The sequence below is a fragment of the Ochotona princeps genome, chromosome 6, assembly GCF_030435755.1.
Source record: "Ochotona princeps isolate mOchPri1 chromosome 6, mOchPri1.hap1, whole genome shotgun sequence".
In the NCBI taxonomy this organism is placed as follows: Eukaryota; Metazoa; Chordata; class Mammalia; order Lagomorpha; family Ochotonidae; genus Ochotona; species Ochotona princeps.
In genome coordinates this window covers 53,953,287-53,972,146 of record NC_080837.1, presented here as the reverse complement: position 1 = coordinate 53,972,146, position 18,860 = coordinate 53,953,287, and the positions used below count along the sequence as shown (strand labels likewise).

The following is an 18,860-nucleotide window of genomic DNA, read 5'->3' as shown; positions in this document are numbered from 1 at the left end:
CTTACTCAAGAACAAATTTGTAATCTTTGAATCATCTATTCAAATATTTTATAGTTTAAAACCTCAACAAAGTTCCAGTCCAGTTTCTTTACTGAATTCTACCAAAATTTAGGGAAGAAATACTAGCAATTCTGCAAAAACTCTTAGAAAAATGAACTTAATGTAAGATACTAGCTTTATTCTGCTAACCAGAGACATTTCAAGTAACTACACAATATCCTTCAGAATACAGAAATGTTTAACATTTTAGTAAATCAACTAATACATAAGAAAAGGATAAAAACTCTTGCCAAGTGGTGTGTGGCTGAGAAATGGAAGGTTGTATCTGAAAATGAATTACACCATTATAAACAATATGTTCTCCTTAATAAAATCAGAAACATGTGACAAAATCAGTATATATTTCAGATTAAAAACTCTCCTCAAATAGGAGTATCAGACTATCTTCTCAGCTCAATATGGAACAGTGCCAAAAAAATCTGAACAGCTAAAAATACATTTAACAATCAAATGATCAAAGACTAGATGTGTTTGGTAGTGGTTATACTGACTATAGTTACTAAACTCTTTTGGTATAATCAAAACGGGCCACTGGGAAGAGACCTGATAGAGGAGCTTGGAGGATTCCTTTGTCAGGGTGCAGTCCCTGCAGGTGAGCGCAAGAACCAAGGCTGGGACAGCCCAAACCAGGCCAGGTTATGGTACCTGCTGGCGCACGCGGGGGTCAAGTCTGGAGCAGGCCAGGCTGAGCTAGTTCGTAACATCCACTGGAAGATCTGTGAACCAGGACGGGCTGCAGGCCAGACCAGGCCAAACCGCAACATCAGCCAGTTCACATTAGGGCTGGGATTGGGGACTGGATGGGTTGGACTAGGCTGTAACACCCAATAGCACAAGCTGGAACCAGGGGCAGACAAGCCAGGGCCAGACTACAGCACCTGCTGGCAAATACCTAGGTAAAGCAGGCCATGTCAGTCTTAGCCACAGAACCCTCCAGCACAAGCAAGTCCTGGGGTAGGGGGTGTGTGGATTTGGTAGGGGGGTTGTGGGGGTTCCCATACTGGGCCACTACTTCCCCTGCTGAGCATGAGAACTGGGACAAAGGGCAGACCAGGCTAGGCAGAGCTACAACACCTGCTGGCCTGCATGAGAACCAGGTTAGGGGGAGAGCCAGGCTGGGCTAACTGATTGTATCTACTCACGCATACATGAGCCAGAGTTAAGTGTAGGCTGGTTGGACTTTATAGCAGCATCTGCTGGCAGGTGCTGGGACTGGGAGCAAACCCTGCCAAGCTAGACTGAGAAACTACCTGGAGGGTACAAGATCCAAGGCAGGGACTGGGAGTGGGTACAGTAGGGAAACTGTGAGTACCTCTTTGATGGGCTGCAACTCCCACTGCTGAGCCTGAGAACCAGGGCTAAAGGCAGGCATGACTAGAGAGGCAGTGGCACCCACTGCATGAGTGTGGCCTGGATAGTGGGGTTGGTTGGGCTGATCTAGGCTTTGATGCCCATTGTTATGTATGAGAACTAAATGGGATGTGGGACGACTAGACCAGTCAACTGCACATATTGGCAAGCACAGGAACCAGGGCTGGGGACAAGCCTGGAGGAGGGTCGCTCTGACTGGGCTGCAGCTCCCACTGGTGTGAGGGTCAAGGGTATTGTGGGCAGGGCTGAGCTGGGCTGCAGCATCAACTGTTTAAGTAAGACATGGGGCTAGAGACAGAACTGTCCCAATAGTTGCAGTTACCAGTGTGTGCATAGGCTGATGCCGTGTGACAGACTAAGCCAGATCCTGTATTGGCAAGCACACACAAGTCAGGTCTGGGATCACATCAGATGAGGTTTCTTTGGGGACCCCCAACTGAACTGATGGACTCAGAAATCCAACCATGGGGAGAATTACAGCATCTGGGGACTGACAATGGAGTGCATGTGTCAAAACTAGGCCTCCCCAGTGGCTTAGGTGGAGCAGTAGATGGCATACTCCCACATGCACATGGAGAATATGAAGTCCTTTTGGGCCTGCAGAAGATATCTGGTACCACAGCAGAGGAAAAGCAGAACAAATCGGTAAACTAACCCAGCCATGCATTGATAGCAAATATTTGGGTGAATGGAAACTCTTAAAGGTTGGCTATGTCAGCCAACGGACATTGGAAGGATTTCCTCCATGGAGTGGCAGGATCGAAAGCATTTCAGAACTACTGAAACTGCCTGGGTACAGCCCTCAAAGCATGCTCCACATCAGGGACCCTGGGATGACATCAACTGGCCACTCCCCATCCCCAGGTCCTGAAGGCAGTTGTGGGGCTGGGTGTGGCTTCTCCCCTTGTCTCTTCTCTTCTCCCAGATACAGAAATAGGAAAGAGAAAGTTTGGAAATGATGGTCTCAGCCACTTTCCCCAATCTTCGACCCTTCCTACCCTAATTAGCTATGTAAATATTATAAAATAAATAGTATTAAAAAATAAATAAAAATATAGCAAACATGTCTCTACTATCCAAAGCTAACTACACATTCAACATTATTCCTATTAAAACCACAATGATATTCTCCAAAAAAAATTTTTAAATTCCTAAAATTTGTGTGAAACTACAAGTGATCTTAAATTCTCAGAAAACAGAAAAGCTGAAGGCGTCAAAATATCTGACTTCAAAATACAACAAAAATAATAACCAAAACAGCAAGTCAGGGGCATATCATTAGGAAAGACACAAACTAACAGAAAACAACAAAGAATTCAGAAGGAAATAAATGTTATCCACAATCAACCCATTTTGATCGAAGATACTAAGTATACACACTGGAGACAGAATGGAGCTGGGAAAGCTGAACATCCACATGCAAAACAGTGAAAGCAGACTCACAGCTATACACAAATCAATATAAAATGGGTCAAAGACTTAACAGCTGAAATCATGAAGCATCTAGAAGAAGAAAGAAGGAAAGGCTTCACGACATTGTTCTGGGCAAATCTTTCTTATAATATGATCATCAAAGAACACATAATAAAAAGCAAAAAATGGACAAATGGGATTATACTAACTGTAGTACTTCTTTACAGCAAAGAAATCACCCATCAAGTAAAGATATAACCTACAGAGCTATAGCAAGTATCTGGAAATTGTTCATCCAACAAGGGATTTATAGAATTCTTGTATAATAAGATACCAAAAAAAAAGGAAAAAATTGTAAATGAACAAATGAGAACAGTTATTTTAAAACATACAATGGTCAACAAGAATATAGAAACTGTTTAACGTCACTGTCAAAGGTATGTTATGAACCGCAAGTATCTTTTCACTCCTTTTAGAATAGCTATTATCAAAAACACAAAACGTAACAAATGCTGGTGAATATATAGTGAAAGTGCAACTTATTCACCATTGGTGGGAATGTAAATCAACATCATCATTTTCACTCAGCCTAGTGCCCATTAACAGACAAAAGAAAAGAAAATGTGGTGTATACATATTCAATACAGTTTCCACAAACAAAAATGAATTCCATCATTGGTAGCTATTTAGATGGAACTGGAGGACATTATATTTAGCAAGTCAAGCATGGAAAAATAACTACATGTTTTCACGAAGACACCCATTTCAAAGTAGATATAGAACACTGATTAAGAGAATATAAGGAGGATATGCTGGAGAAATGGATACAGAGAGAGTGTTTAATGGGTATGGTGATACAACTGGATAGAAGAAATGATTTAATATTCTACAGCATAGCAAGGAAACGACGGGTAAACAATAATTAACTGAAATAGTTAAAGATATCTAGTAGAGAGGTTTTGAATGCTCCGAAGAGAAATTATATCTAAGTGACAGACATACCAGTTACTCTATTACACATGCATCATATACATGCATTTAAATGTAACACATTATATAGCTGTACAATTACTATACATTCAAAAAGGTGTTTTGAGGAGGGAAGCAATACACTATAATAACAACAATTATTCCATTCTTGTGGTCATATAGAACTTTCGTATTTCTACAAAGCACACACAAAATATCTACTGGTCTGAACTAATGAAGCTGTGTTAAGCACTGGGCTAAAGGGACTAGCATTGCACAGATTAGGCAGCTGCTCTGACAGAGTATCCCATATTCAAGTGCCAATTTGAGTCCCCAACGCTTTGCTTCTGATCCAGTTTTCTCTAATGCTCCTAGGAAAGCAACACAAAACGGCCCAAGTACTTGGCCTCCTAGTCATCAATACAGGAGACCTGGATGGCATTCTGGGCTTCTAGTTTTGGTCTGAGCCAGATCTGGCTGCTGCAGCCATTTAGAGAGGGAACCAGTGGATGGACAATCTTTCTTTCTTTCTCTCTCTCTCTCTGACTCCCACTGTTACTATGTTTTTCAAATAGATAAAGGGATAAGTTTTCAGAAAGTTTGGGCTAGGATTACATGATTATCTTACACTTGAAACACAGGCATTTTCTTCAAATAATTAAAAAAAATTGAAGAAATGAATATTTCAGGAACCAACATTGTGACTAGTGGGTAAAGTCTCTGCCTACAATGCAAGCATCCTATATGGGATGTTTTACTTCTGATCTCACTTCCTGCCAATGCATCTAGGAAAGCAGTGGAAGAGGACCCAAATACTTGGGTCTCTGCCATTTTCATGGGAGACCAGGAAGAAGCTTCTTGCTCCTGCCTTTAGCCTGGCCAAGCCCCAGCCACAGTGTCCTTTTGCAGAGTGAACCAGACGGACTCGTTCCCTCTCTGTCTCTCCCTGTCTTTCTGTAAAACTGTAGCATATATATATATATATATACACACACACATGTATACAAAATAAAATCATATATATATGTATATATATGTATACATACGATTTTATTTCAAATACAGAATTATACAGAGAAGGAGCAACAAAGATCTATCCACTGGCTACTCCCCAAATGGCCATTAGCAGCCAGAACTGAGCTATCTGAAGCTGGGAGCTTATTCTGGGACTCTCACATTGCTGCAGAGGCCCTGACCCATCTTTTGCTGCTTTCAAGGCCATTGGCAGTGATTTGGATTAGAAACTGAGCTGGGACAGGAACCCATATGGAATGCCAGCACTTAAGTGGGAGGTTTAGCCTTCTATATCATGTTGCTGGGCCTGAATTAAAAAAAATTTTTTTGAAGAATTTTTTAGGGCCCTAGAAGCTAAAGTTCTCACCTTGCACGAGCAAAGATCCCATATGTGTGCTGGTTCTAATCCTGGCGGCCCTGCTTCCCACATAGCTCCCTGCTTGTGGCCTGGGAAAGCAGTCAAGGACAGCTCAGCCTTGGGACCCTGCATCTGCATGGGAGATCTGGAAGAGGCTCCTGGCTTCTGGCTTTGGATTGGCTCAGTTCCAGCCACTGTGGTCACTTATGGAATGAATCAATGGACAGAAGATCTTTCTCTCTGTCTCTACTTTTTTCTGTATATCTGACTTTGCAATAAAAATAAATCAATAAAAATAAATATTAAAAAAGAGAACTCTTTACATTCAAAGTAGGGAGGTATATAAGAACCTTGGAATTTCTGATGTTAAACTTACAAATATGAATATTGGAAAAACTGCTAATAAATATGTCTCAATAATTTCTTGAATAAAAAACATTAAATACATAACCAAATACAGGTAGTATAAATGTAGACTGGAAAGACACACACAATTACAACTATAATACTAATATATATGGTATTTTGACATCCTAACTCTTCAAAGTTAACATTCTTCCCTGGACAACTCCATGTCAAGAACTAGACTCAATAGTAAATAATAGTAAATAATCAGACTCAATAGTAAAACTTACATAAGCAAAAATAAGCAGGCATATGGGTATCAAAATTCTCTTATCCAAACAATGCTTGAATATCAGATGGCATCATTAAGAAAAAGTACAGCTATAACTAACTTTGCTCATGTTTTCAAAGCTCCATTTATAATTGTGAACATTTTGAATATACTCAAAATTGGCCTCTATTGCCCAACTTCTCACTGATCTGACTTCTGGTTTTAACATTTTACAACAAACTAAACTTACAAACTTAAATGTTTTAAAACAGCAAGGTTCTATACATTCTTTAAAAATACAACTTGAACCACCGAAATGTCAAGTTATAACTGGATAATAATGGCCACTGCAACTATAAAAATGCTTTAAAAGTTCATGGAAAACTGCATGGATTTGCATACTTTGCTACATCAGAACAGACATTTCTTAATCTCGTTATTTCCATAACTTTAAGAAGTACTTTCATAGAACAAAATGATTTTCATACATGTATAACTAGTACTGCAAGTTTTAAAAGCAAAATGTGTGTATAAATAAGTACTATAAATAGCTCTGGATTTAAAAACACTGAAAATTGTAAAAATACTGACTCAAATCATAAATAAAATAATCAAGCTATTTCAAACTGTGGAACAGGAGTTACCTCTTTAGCACTCAGCCTGGCCATTTGTAAGGTTAAAAAGTTCAACAAACGCATATTTCCCACTAGTCAACATGAAAACTTTACTCAAGTATCAATCAGATTAAACAGTGATAACAATCTTTACAATGGCTAAGCTTACTATATCTCTTTCAAAATTTAGTTTTAACCAATTGCAAACATTTGACAAACTGTTGGCCTAGCAAAAGTGAAACCATAAATAAAGTATCTGCATTAATACTCTATCCTACCTGTATCTTCAATAAATTCCACACACTTTTCAACAAATAGTGGTATAGGCTTCTCAGCTGTAACCAGATCCTGGAGGGGCATCCCAAAGTAATTACTTTCCCAGTTTCTACGTGTTGGTGGATTGAAGTTCTTAGTTTTCTTTTTCTGCTGTAAGAAAACACATGGAAGTTAGAACTATATAATAATATTGTTCAGAACAAAAGGATAAAATGATGTAAAAACACATTATGAATCAAAAGGAATATTTAAGGACATATCCAACCTAACATCCACCATTATGGGACTCACTAAATTCCACTAGAAGCAGCAACAGTGATGGAAAGTAATAACCTACTCCATTTAAATGTGGTCTATTTTACTCATTTGCTCTGTTATTTTTATTTATTCTTTGGAACAGATCCAAATGAGGTTTTCATACATGCCTATTTTTGTAAGAATATAATACAACTAGAATCAAAATGGCAGAATAGGTAAAGGACATGTTTAAACAGACGAAGAAACATTAACCACTGTGAAGCAAAGGAGGCACATTCCAGGAAATAGGAGAGGACAGAACAACAGCAGAGAGGGTCCTGGAGACAGATACACACAGGAAAGCAGCCAACACAACGGTGTGGTGTTGCAGTAATTGATACTCCAGCAGCATTCAGCAAGCAATGATCTGAACTCCATTGGTAGCCGGAACTCCACCAGCAACAAGGTGGGAAGGGGCATTCACCAGGAGGAGCTCAGGAGGTGAACCCAAAGAACTGCCCATCCTGCTGGTCTGCTTCATTTGACCAGGAGCAGAGACAAAGCAACAGGTCCCAGAAGGGTGGTGCAGAACAGGGTGGATTTCACATCCCAGTCCAGGCCCTAGAGCCGAATTAGGTACCATTTAGTTTAAGGAGGCAAGGGCTACGGGGGCAGGACTGCACATGTGCTGAGCTGGGAGTGAACTCATTTCTGGCTCTGTGAACTGCAACAACGTGGCATCCTACTAGTTTTGTAATTTCTTCCTCTTAATAGGCTCTACTTCTTTAATCTGACATTAGAGATAAAATGGTCCTAAACCAGAAAGGCAGTATCTCAAAGATCAAAGGAAATACTCTCTGGAACTGAGCTGTTACGGAGATTTTGATTTTTCCTGTGGAGTAAGATGGAGCAAGTATCTCCACGGGCTTTTACTGTGCATCTTCAGCTGAGCATCTCTGAAATTTAGGAGAGCAAGATTTTACAAATTCAGAGAATGTCAGAGCACTTTTACTGATGATTGTTTGCTTTTTAGTCTAATACTAGTTATGACATTTTCTCTGCTATGTCATAATTCTATTCATATTTCTCAAGTATCATTAGTGGCTTACGAACAGAACAAAACCCAAAACATGTGTTACCTGAAAAAAGGGGAAGAGAGACACAAGCATGTGTCAATGACTAACAAGTCCTCTAGGCTAGTTTCTATGCTTTTAGGGACAGTCTCTTTGGATGGATCCCCTGATTCTTCCAAGTCTTTGGAATCTTGAATACAATTTCACCTTGTTCCACCCAGCAAATTGCCAGACTGACACAATATAACTCCTAAGTCCTCACTACTCTCACTCTGTAGTGACACAGATTATACATGAGGTGACTGGTTGATCTGGCTCAAGGACCTGATCCAACTCAAACTGTATGGATCCTTACTCCTTAAACAATCTCTCTACTACCATCAGCACCACCAAAACAGACCAATGTGTAACAAAATGAAAATGAATAGGCTATAACCTAAGCTTAAACATGGGTACAGTGAGTCAGTCTTCCTGAGGAGCACTAAGTAGCTTTGCAACTGCAAATTACAAATGCATTATCATTGTATTAGAAACCAAAATCTGTGCCAAACCAATTTGTTTACAGATGGAACACAACGGTGAGAGACTATACTTAATGAAAACAACAATGCCCAGACTACAGCAGGAGCAACGGGGATGAATAGACAGATCTTCTTAACAACTCACCCTAACAACAGAGGAACACAAATTCGTAAGGAAAGTAAACTAGCTAGTCCTAGCAGTGCCAATCAACTCAAGAAATTTTTGTTGTTATTACACTGGCCTTTTAAAAGAAACCAGCAATACTTTCATATGACTGAAAAGGAAACAGCCTGACATGTATTAGGGCAGCCTGAGTACTTAATTAAAATGGGAGAAGTGAGACTTGGTAATACAATAGGATCTCTGGCTTATACTCAAAAATATTCCTCAAGGTGCATAAAATTTTAAGGGCAAATCATTTAATTTTGCAATTACAAAAAGATTCACTAATAACCCAACAATAAAAAGCTAACTAGCTTATAGCAAGGAATTTCTGGCAACTCTAAAGGAATACTTTACTAACAGAACAGCTTACATCTTACATGTGGGGATAAAGAGACAGCTACGTGATCTGCTAATTTTTTTTTTTTTACTAATTAATGACACTGTTGCAAAGGAATATTCTATGCAGAAAATCAGTTTTGGACTAAACACATCTATGTCAGCTTTTGTGAACACAAACTCTACACAGCTACTTTTTTCTTAATTTTTTTTAACGGCAGTGTTAGAGAGAGGAGACACGCAGAAACTTCTTTCATCTGCTGGTTCACTCCCTACGTGGCATAACAGTAGAAGTCAGGAACCAGGAGCTTTTTCCAGTTCTTCCTACACGTGTGATAGGGGCCCGAGAACTTAGGCCATCTTCTACTGCCTTCTCAGACATAACAACAGGGAGCTGAATCAGAGTGGACTCAAACAGGCACACTTACAGGGATACCACTGTAGCAGGTGGTGGGCTAACACACTCTACCACAGTGCTGGCCTGTGATAGTTAATATCATATAGACTTCTTGTAAACCAGTTACTTTGGAAAAACTTTTCACAGAATTCTGAGATACTCCTTGCCCAAATGTTGCTAATTTACTTCAAACTTAAACCAACTCAAAATTATTTATGTAATTTAAAATCTATTTCATGAACCCGAAACTAGATGATTATAATTGTTGCACAAAGCTTTTTAAGCTCTCTGAAATGCAAAAAGAAAGAGTAGTGGAGCTCATGTCTTGGCACAGGTTAAAGTCACTGTAAATGCTGGCATGCTGTAACAGAGCACCAGTTTGAAGCCCAGATGCTCTGTTTCCAATCCAGCTGTCCGCTACTAATGTATCTGTGGAATACATGCGGTCCTGCCACCTATGTGGGAGACACGGGTGCAGTTCCTGATTCCTGGCTTCCACATGGCCCAGCCCACTGTTGTAGCCATTTATTACGATTCCTTTCAAATATTCATATATATATATATTATATGAATAATACTGTATTTCTTTGCAGAGAGGAAGATCTTCCATTCATTAGTTTACTCCTGAAGTATCTGCAATGGTTGGAATTGAGCCAATCCGAAACCAGGAGCCAGGAGCTTCCTCTAGGTCTTCCACACGAATGCAGCGTCCCAAGGCTTTGGACCATCCTTGACTGCTTTCCCAAGCCACAAGCAGGGAGCTGGATGGGAACTGGGGCTGCCGGGATTAGAACCGGCGGCCATATGGGATCCCGGCACCTGCAAGGTGAGGACTTTAGCCACTAGGGCACCATGCCTGGGTCAGCCTCTCCTTTTCTAACTGCCTTTCAAATAAATAAATCTTAAAAACAACCAACCAAACAAAACCTAGAAAGCATCAATGAAAACAAGCTCAGCTATTAAAAACAGCTCTGACTTCACACAAAGCTAAACATAACTACTACGAAGAAACACCGGAACAGAAACTTTAAAGAGCTGAAAGCTAAAGGATGGGCAAAAGCAATGATTTAGGTTGTTTTTAAAAGACTTGTCTTCAAAACAAAAAAGCTTAACCACATACAAACTCATCTGCCAAGTACCCAGACTTCAGTCATCTAAGCAATGACAGCAGAAGGATAAACATCTACAGAAACAGAGCAACAAACGTTTAAATGATATCCTTAAGTCTTTGTCGGATCAAATATGCCAAAATAAAACCTTAAATTAAGATTTTAATAGACTCAAACACTGATCTCCATTTCAGTGCAAATATTTCTGTAAAAAATAAATATATTGTTAATCTAAGTATAGCAGAAATTAAATAACAAATTCTTCTTAGGATGTGATTCATCAGCTTTATTTTTAAAGATACAATCACTAAAGTAAAACTGATAACCTTATACTTCAGTTGCAGCTTGAATTCAAAAATCCCTTTGCACCAGCAGGGGCCTACAATACCGAACCTTCTCTCATCTGCCTTCGTTAAGACTTTGAATGGTCGGTATTTTTAAATAGGTTTATGCTTCTCATGTATCTTTGCTAACAGCTTCATTATATATGGATAAAGTGTGAAGGATCAACACTGTCCAACCCTACCATGATATCCCACTCAATTTTATTTTAGACACCCTCATGAACAAAGTCCACTTTACCTTTTCCCATATACCACCTTTGCTCTCTTTCATTCTTTAACCCATTTCCACCTAGCTTTTCCTATCATTCCATTAAACTGCTTTTGGGGATCAAACACCTTCACTCTAACAAATAAAAAGGAAACTCCAGTTTCCATCCTTCTTGGGCACTCAGCAATATAGTTTACTCCTTAAATACTTGTTCTTTTGGTTCATATGTCTCCACTCAGGAATCTTTTCACAATGAGGTTCCTTTTCAGTCTCATACCAACTCATCCTCTTTTATCCCAACTCAGTTCAGAGCTTTCCTTTCCTTAGCTGTACTTCACCCTTACGTTAGTTTATCTAATTCCACAGCTTTACGTTTTCTGTTAACTCCTCATCTGAGTATAAGAGGTAAACACATCATATTTAAATAACTCTTTATAAATAACATGCAGAAGAATCTTCCCCCATAAAAGATTTCTGTCAATAAATACATAAACTGTTACTGAGGTGGTGACTCAGATTACCACTGCTTGCACTGGAGCACAGTTCAAGCCCCACTAGTGCTGCTTCCAATTCAGCTTCCTACTAACATGTCTGGGAAAGCAGCAGTTCCTGGCCCAAGTACTTGGTTCCCTACACTCATGTGAGAGACTGGGATGGAGTTCCCTTCTCCTGGCTTCAGCCTGGCCTGACCCTTTTTGTTGGGGCCATTTGCAGAGTGAACCACAAAACAGAAGGTATCTCTAAAAATCTCCAATCCTCAAAATAATAAAAATAAACAAGTTCATTCACTGAATTATTCATTTCTATGGGAACCACTATACAGTTGAGTAAAAGCTCAACTGCATCTGTGTATCTGACTTTCCAATAATAAAAAAATAAATCTTAAAAAGAAAAAGTTATTGCATCATAAATACTGGTCAGGATGTGAAAAAAGTAGAGCCATCATATATTCATGGCAAGAATTCAAAATGATACACCCATTCTAGAAAACAGTAGCTTCTTGTGTAAAACAAAATATGGCACATTATCATACAAGTCAGCAGTTTCACTGTTCAGTATTTAACCCAGAAACATGAGGATTCCATCTAAAAACTTAATTCAAATGTTCCTAAATCTTCATGACAGAGCAAAAGTAGAAACAGTCTGATGTCCTTTAACAAATTAAAAAATTGATATACAAAAACACTGTGGAATATTGCTCAGAAATAAAAATGAAGAAATTCATACATAAAATTTGACTAAATATCAAGGGAATTATTCTCAACAAGAAATTCAATACCAGGAAATTATATACCAAATGACCCATTTATCTAACTTTTAAAAATCTGATCAAGGGGGAAAGATTATAAAGAATTAAAATATGAACTTTACCTATATTATAATTTTAACAATTAAAGGTCACTAAAACTATAGTATGTCACTTCTTAAAATGACAAAATTACAGAAATGGGAAAGAGTAATGAGTGCTAGGAGTTAAGAATAGGGACAGATAAGGAAGAGTGAAAGCAGTTGAAAGAAAACAAGCTATCTGTCAATGATGGAATCATTTTGCATCTTAGCTGTGGTGGGAGACACACAAACCTACCTGTGAAAAATAGCACAGAATATAAACACATATACACACGAGTACAAACAGAACTAAGGAAATCAAAGTTCTGTGGGTTCAAGTCAGTATTATGGTTGCAATACTAGACTATAGTTTTGCAAGATGACATACCATTGGGCCCGGCGGCGTGGCCTAGTGGCTAAAGTCCTCGCCTTGAACACGCCGGGATCCCATATGGGCACCGGTTCTAATCCCGGCAGCTCCACTTCCCATCCAGCTCCCTGCTTGTGGCCTGGCAAAGCAGTTGAGGACGGCCCAATGCATTGGGATACTGTACCCGCTTGGGAGACCCGGAAGAGGTTCCTGGTTCTTGGCTTCGGATCAGCGCGCATCGGCCCGTTGAGGCTCACTTGGGGAGTGAATCATCGGATGGAAGATCTTCCTCTCTGTCTCTCCTCCTCTCTGTATATCTGACTTTGTAATAAAAATAAATCTTAAAAAAAAAAAAAAAAGATGGCATGCCATTGTGAGAAACTGGAAAATGGGTAGAAGAGCTCTTCATTTCTTACAACAGGATGTGATTGTACATTATCTCAAAATGAAATGATGTGGTTCTCTAATTCATGTAGCTGTTTAAAACCCCAAGTATTAACATATATTGAAGGTTCATGGTTTAATTGATTTGATTATGGTGACTGAGAAATGAATCTGGTGAGAGTTCCTGAAACTGACTGGAAGGTAGTTTTTGAAAGGAGAGTTGATCATGCAAGTCAAGCATGCTCTCCATCCGGCTCTGCTTCCAGGCTCCCAATGTGATTCTTGCTACATATTTACTAAATATATTCTAACAATTACAATTAACCTGCTGTAGAAATGAGTAACCAATCATCTGTGCTATGACAGTTTTGCTAAATATTCAATATGCCATTAACAAATACCAAGGAAAAATGAAAGCCAGAAATTTTTTACGTTTGTTAAATTACTTTTAAATTAGTGAAAACAAGCATGAGCTCAATATATCCTTTTAAATAGTCTCATGAATCAGAACTACACTTCAAGAATTAACCACTCGGCCCGGCACAGTAGCCTAGTGGCTTAATATGGATGCCAGTTTGTATCCCAGCTGCCCACTTCCCATCCAGCTCCCTGCTTATAACCTGAAATACTAGTTAGAGGATGGCCCAAATCCTTGGGACTCTGCACCCATATAGGAGATCTAGAGGAAGCTCCTGGCTCCTGGCTCTGGGTCAGCTCAGTTCTAGCCACTGTAGTTACTTGGGGAGTGAACCAGTGGATGGGAAGAGCTTCCTCTTTCTCTCCTTCTCTCTTGTAAATCTGACTTTCCAATAAAAATAAATAAATCTGGAAAAAAAAAATTAACCAACTAACTACTTTTCAATCTGAATCTGAGAAGCCACAAGCCATGCTCAAATGGATATACAGAAAAAAATCATGTGATAAAGGAATGTAAAATACAGGCAGAAACACCAGTATTATATAACTACATTTATATAGCACCAATTGATGTTGTCAGAACCAGAAATGCTATTAAAGTGACCAATTTTAACTTTATGAAAAAGTATGAAAATACAATAGATCTAGTTAATCTATCAGAGCCAAACAAATTTAGTCAATCACATGGTAAGAAAGTAATGGATCTTGAAGACACTTGCAGGGCAGGGGGGAGATTAGAACATTAATTCCACCCACCTTTCCTCTACCATGCAGTCTCTTCATCCTAATGGGGGTCAGAGGTCTCTCCTCACTTTTGTAATAAAATAATGTAAGTAAAGCAAGCTTCAGTAAGTTCTCAAATGTAATGAAACATGCAAGAAAAGTTTTGTTAAATTTTGCTAAAAATATATTTTCCAGAAAAATCAATTTTACTAGCTTGAATTTCTTAGACAGTTGATGACTAAGTCAACCCTGTATTAGCTTCTAATTCCTTAGATATAATAAACATTCAGAAAAAAGTTATTCAATGATCATTTCAGTCAATCAAAATACAGTGTAATTATTAAAGAAATACATGACCATCTTCTATTACCGCTTCAAGAGGGCCATGCATTTATACTGACTTTAGTTGATCACGTTGCAACATAACTGCACCAGGCCACAGAGATCAACCACAGACAGGACCCAAACCTTGCCTGCAGTCAACACTGTGGCTTTCATCCCTTAGATATTATGCCAATCTGGGGAAAAGCCAACCTCACCCAGAGCTCTTGGGGTAAAGGCTCAGCTCTAAATTCAGCAACATAATTCTGCTCCTATTGCATGTGCCAGAATGTACTGGTTAGGATCAGATCTAAGAACCAACTAAAGACAAACAGTCTGAGAAAGGTGCTAGCTTAACTCTTTCAAACATACTTCCTGTATAAAGGTGATTTTCATCATACACAAGAGCTGCCTGCAAAATAATAATGCACACCCTATGACAACTGCTGAAAAATCTTATCACAACACCCTCATATAAGAGTTGAAACATAAAAAAGTTGAATATTTCAAGCAGTTCAAGACTTTAAGAGTCCTTGCTCATTAAACAAAGTACAGGCCGACTGTATTGTATTGCTCTTTCTAAATCAGTAAGTTATTTGACGTTTAATTTTTATTTGGCTTTAATTAAAACTCCGTAAGAGTCTATGGATACTGTTAACAACTGTTGAGAGGTTAAAAGGTGGGACTGCCATTGGGGCTTAGTGGATTAAACTGTTGCCTGTAGCATGCACAAACCATAAGGGAGCTGGTTCATGTCCCTGCTACTCCACTTCAGATACAGTTTCCTGCTAATGCACAGGGAATGACAGCCCAAATGCTTGGGACCCTGTACCCATGTCCTGGCTTCTGTCTGGCCCAGCCTCATCTGTTGTAGCCAGTTGGGGGTGAACAAGCAGATGAAAGACTTTCTGTCTTTCCCTCTATTTGTAACTCTGCTTTTCAAATTTAAAAAAAAAATTTTAATACTAAAAATTTTAAAGAGGTTAAAGAGTATATATGCTCAAGAACCATGCTTACCCCGAAAGTTATGCATTTTGATAGAAAGAAACAACAGTTCAATAGAGACATTTTCATCTATTTTGTAATATATGAAATCAACAATTTGCAGATTAAGTAGAAATGCTGGCTACCACTTGGTTAGCAGTACCTATTTTTTTTTAAAAGGCATTTTACTTAATAAAGACCATGAAGTTCTAGAAGTCAGAAGTCAAAAAATTCTAAACCTAAGAGTTATTGTATTCTAACGGAGCTACTACAATAATGGCATGGTATCAAGTCACTATTTAACCACAAAATAGTATTTTGCGATTATGTATATGTATTTTTATACCTAAACCTTTTGTGTCTGTCTTTTACTAAGAAAACACACATAGGTTTTCTTCCCCCAAACAGGCACCAAATCTCAGAACAATGGCTGTGGCAGCAAAAATCTTTCAGGATATTATTCAGTAGATAAGAAGGAATACTAAAATACAGAGCAGGGGTAAAAACATGGATTGGAATCACTATTGGAGAATAAAATTAGGAGTTGTCGATTAGTAAGACAAATAAGATGAAAAGAGGACTTGGAAATAAAAAAGCTCAAGGTGAAAAACCATCAGAATATCAAGCTATACTAATACACCATAAATTTCAAAATATTTTACTATTTAGTCTCTATCTGAATCAAAATTGCACTAAGACAGACACTAACAAAAAAAACCCTCAAACACAAGTAAACTTCAATTCACTGAACATGAGCTGAAATCAGGCACTTGTACTAACAACTCAAATTCATTCATTTTCTGCAAGCACTGCTTTTGAAACATTATTAGATTATGAAATGAATTTAGCAGGTCACAACACTTTTTTTTTAGAAAATCATAGTATCATATACTTAAAAAGCTAAGTGTTACTTTTGTAAATTCCACTTTAGGTATATAGAAATATTTATATACATCAGAGATTCACTCATAATTTTAAAATAATACGTAATTCTCACTGCTAGTTACAATCGAAAATGTTTTATTCCCAAATACTGAACTCATTTTGGAGCGTAACACAGACAGCAAACATTTCCTACCTGGTAGAAATACCAGTTTAACAAAAACAGATCTTACAGTCTTCTTCTTAGATGCCACTGGTGCCCCAAAGTTATAATGCTTCAGGGGTTGAGGAATCTGAAAACAAACTGAATTATCTCTTCCTTACACGAAACAAAACAAAGTAAAGGAACTTTAAGGACATTTAAAAATCAGAAAGAAAACTAATGGAACAAATGAGACAAAGAACTGTTGTGAAAAACAAACAAAAATCGAGTATACTAGGGTATTTTAGGCCTGATGCTTGCATATATATCTTGGCCAATATTACATGCCAAGTACTCAAAAAACCCATTTCCAACATCTTCCACAACTCCAAGGGAAGCGGTGCACATAATTCCTAAAATAGGTGAGGGAACCAGAAAGAATGAATGGTTGCTTACTCATTCTCTACTATTTTGGCCACTTAAAATCAGCAGCTCCATTCATTCATCAATTGAACACAAACGTCTCATGAAGATTTATACTGTCTACTTGACATTTGCTGTTCAACTCTACAATCAAAGTTTTAATTTCCAAACCTAACAAAATTCTAAGGTTCTTACTCATAAACAATAAATATAGTGTCATCACTGATGAAGTTGAAAAAACTACATGCCTTTTCTATTTATCTTCTATCCTACATATGCAACATTATCAGATCCTATGGACCTGAATTCTCTCTCAAATCCATTCTTACTATTATTCTCACTTCAATTGCTCCAAGCCTTCATCACTGTCTGCTTAGACTACTATAAATATACCAACTGCTCCTCTTCATTCTATTGAGCCTTTGCTCAACCCACTTCCATATTCTTACATGGGATCTCAAGAAACAAATCCATTCACCCTCCAGTTTCAAATTACTCCAAAGCTAAGTAGATTTTTAATTTTGCTTATTTCTCCTGTGGTCTGTGTATCTCTAACATGTTAGAAATGAATGTCTCCATCTGCCCCTTGTCCATCTAAACTATTTGATGTCTGTCTCTCTCTTTCCCACTTGCATGTTGAAATCCAACAGAACTTTCCTTAGAGTGTTCAGGTTCTGCCTGTCCATTTTTAGATCTAAAATAGCACTTCAGTTCAGCAAACACCTATGGCTTAGGACAGTTTCCTTATCACAATTTATCTTACTTAAGCATAATTTTATGCCTCTATTACTGATTTTCCTCAGCTAAATTATCTTTTTCTCCTTCTCTAAAACCAATAAAAATAATAGAAACTGGCCCTCTGTCTAAATGGCTGCAATGGCCAGAGCTGGACTGGTTGAAGCCAGGAGCCATGTCTTCCTCTGTGTCTCCCAAGTGGGTGCATGGGCCAAGAGCTTCCCTCAGCCATCCTCTACTGACCTCCTCCCAGACACATCTGCAGGGAGCTGGACTGGAGGCAGAGCAGACAAGATTAACACCAACACCCATTTGAAATGCCACTAAAACAGGCAGAGGATTAGTCTACTACACCACAGCACTAGTCCTGTATTGTTGTATAATTATCCAAAAGAAACAAACTGACGAGGTTCAGAATTAGGTGTGGTGTTTAATAAAATGCCACAGAGGAAATCAGCATCCCATACTGGAGTTCCTGGTCTCTAGTAGCCCAAGTAGCTGGGTGCTCTCTCATCCATGGGGAAGACCAGGACTAAGTGCTCAGCTCCTGGCTTTATTCTGGCTCAAGCATGCCTGTCGTAGGTATTCAGAGTGAACTTGTCAATCAGATCTCTCTCTTTGGTTTTCAAATAAACGTGTGTTTTTATCAAAAGAACACCTTTGGAACAGAATTGTGCATAGTGAATTAACATAGGCATTCCATGTGAGCTCTGCTTCAAGTCCTGGATGCACCATTTCTGAACCAGCTCCCTGTTATTACTGCACCCAAGATTATCCCAAGTGCTGGGGCCAATGTCACCACAGCCATGTAAAAAGTCAACCAACAGATAAAGATCTGTCTTCTCTCCTTAACACTGTCTTTCAAATTAAAAAAAAAAAAAAAAAGCAAAACAAAAACCTCAAGACTAACACCAGTTTGACATACCAGTTAAAAGGAAAATAATGTAACAAGTAAGATTATAATCTAAAAAGCACTGTAACAACAAGAAGCACTATGAATGTACTACTGACTGATACTAAAGAGTCTAGTGCTGTTGTCTGCAGCATCAGAACCTATGTGGGCAGTGC

General features: G+C 38.5%; 1 protein-coding gene across 4 annotated transcripts in view; it reads right to left on the bottom strand.

The window, feature by feature from the left end:
- ARHGAP5 (Rho GTPase activating protein 5) overlaps positions 1-18,860 on the bottom strand; it is a 70,003-nt gene that overhangs the window by 25,409 nt on the left and 25,734 nt on the right. For 3 of the 4 annotated variants that reach the window (XM_012926892.2, XM_058666314.1, XM_012926893.2), the window contains one exon: positions 6,694-6,841. In XM_012926892.2, coding sequence (XP_012782346.2) covers positions 6,694-6,841 — 148 coding nt within the window. Of the gene's footprint in view, positions 1-6,693; positions 6,842-18,860 lie in introns of those variants that run through there. The other variant, XM_058666315.1, reaches the window with a different exon arrangement.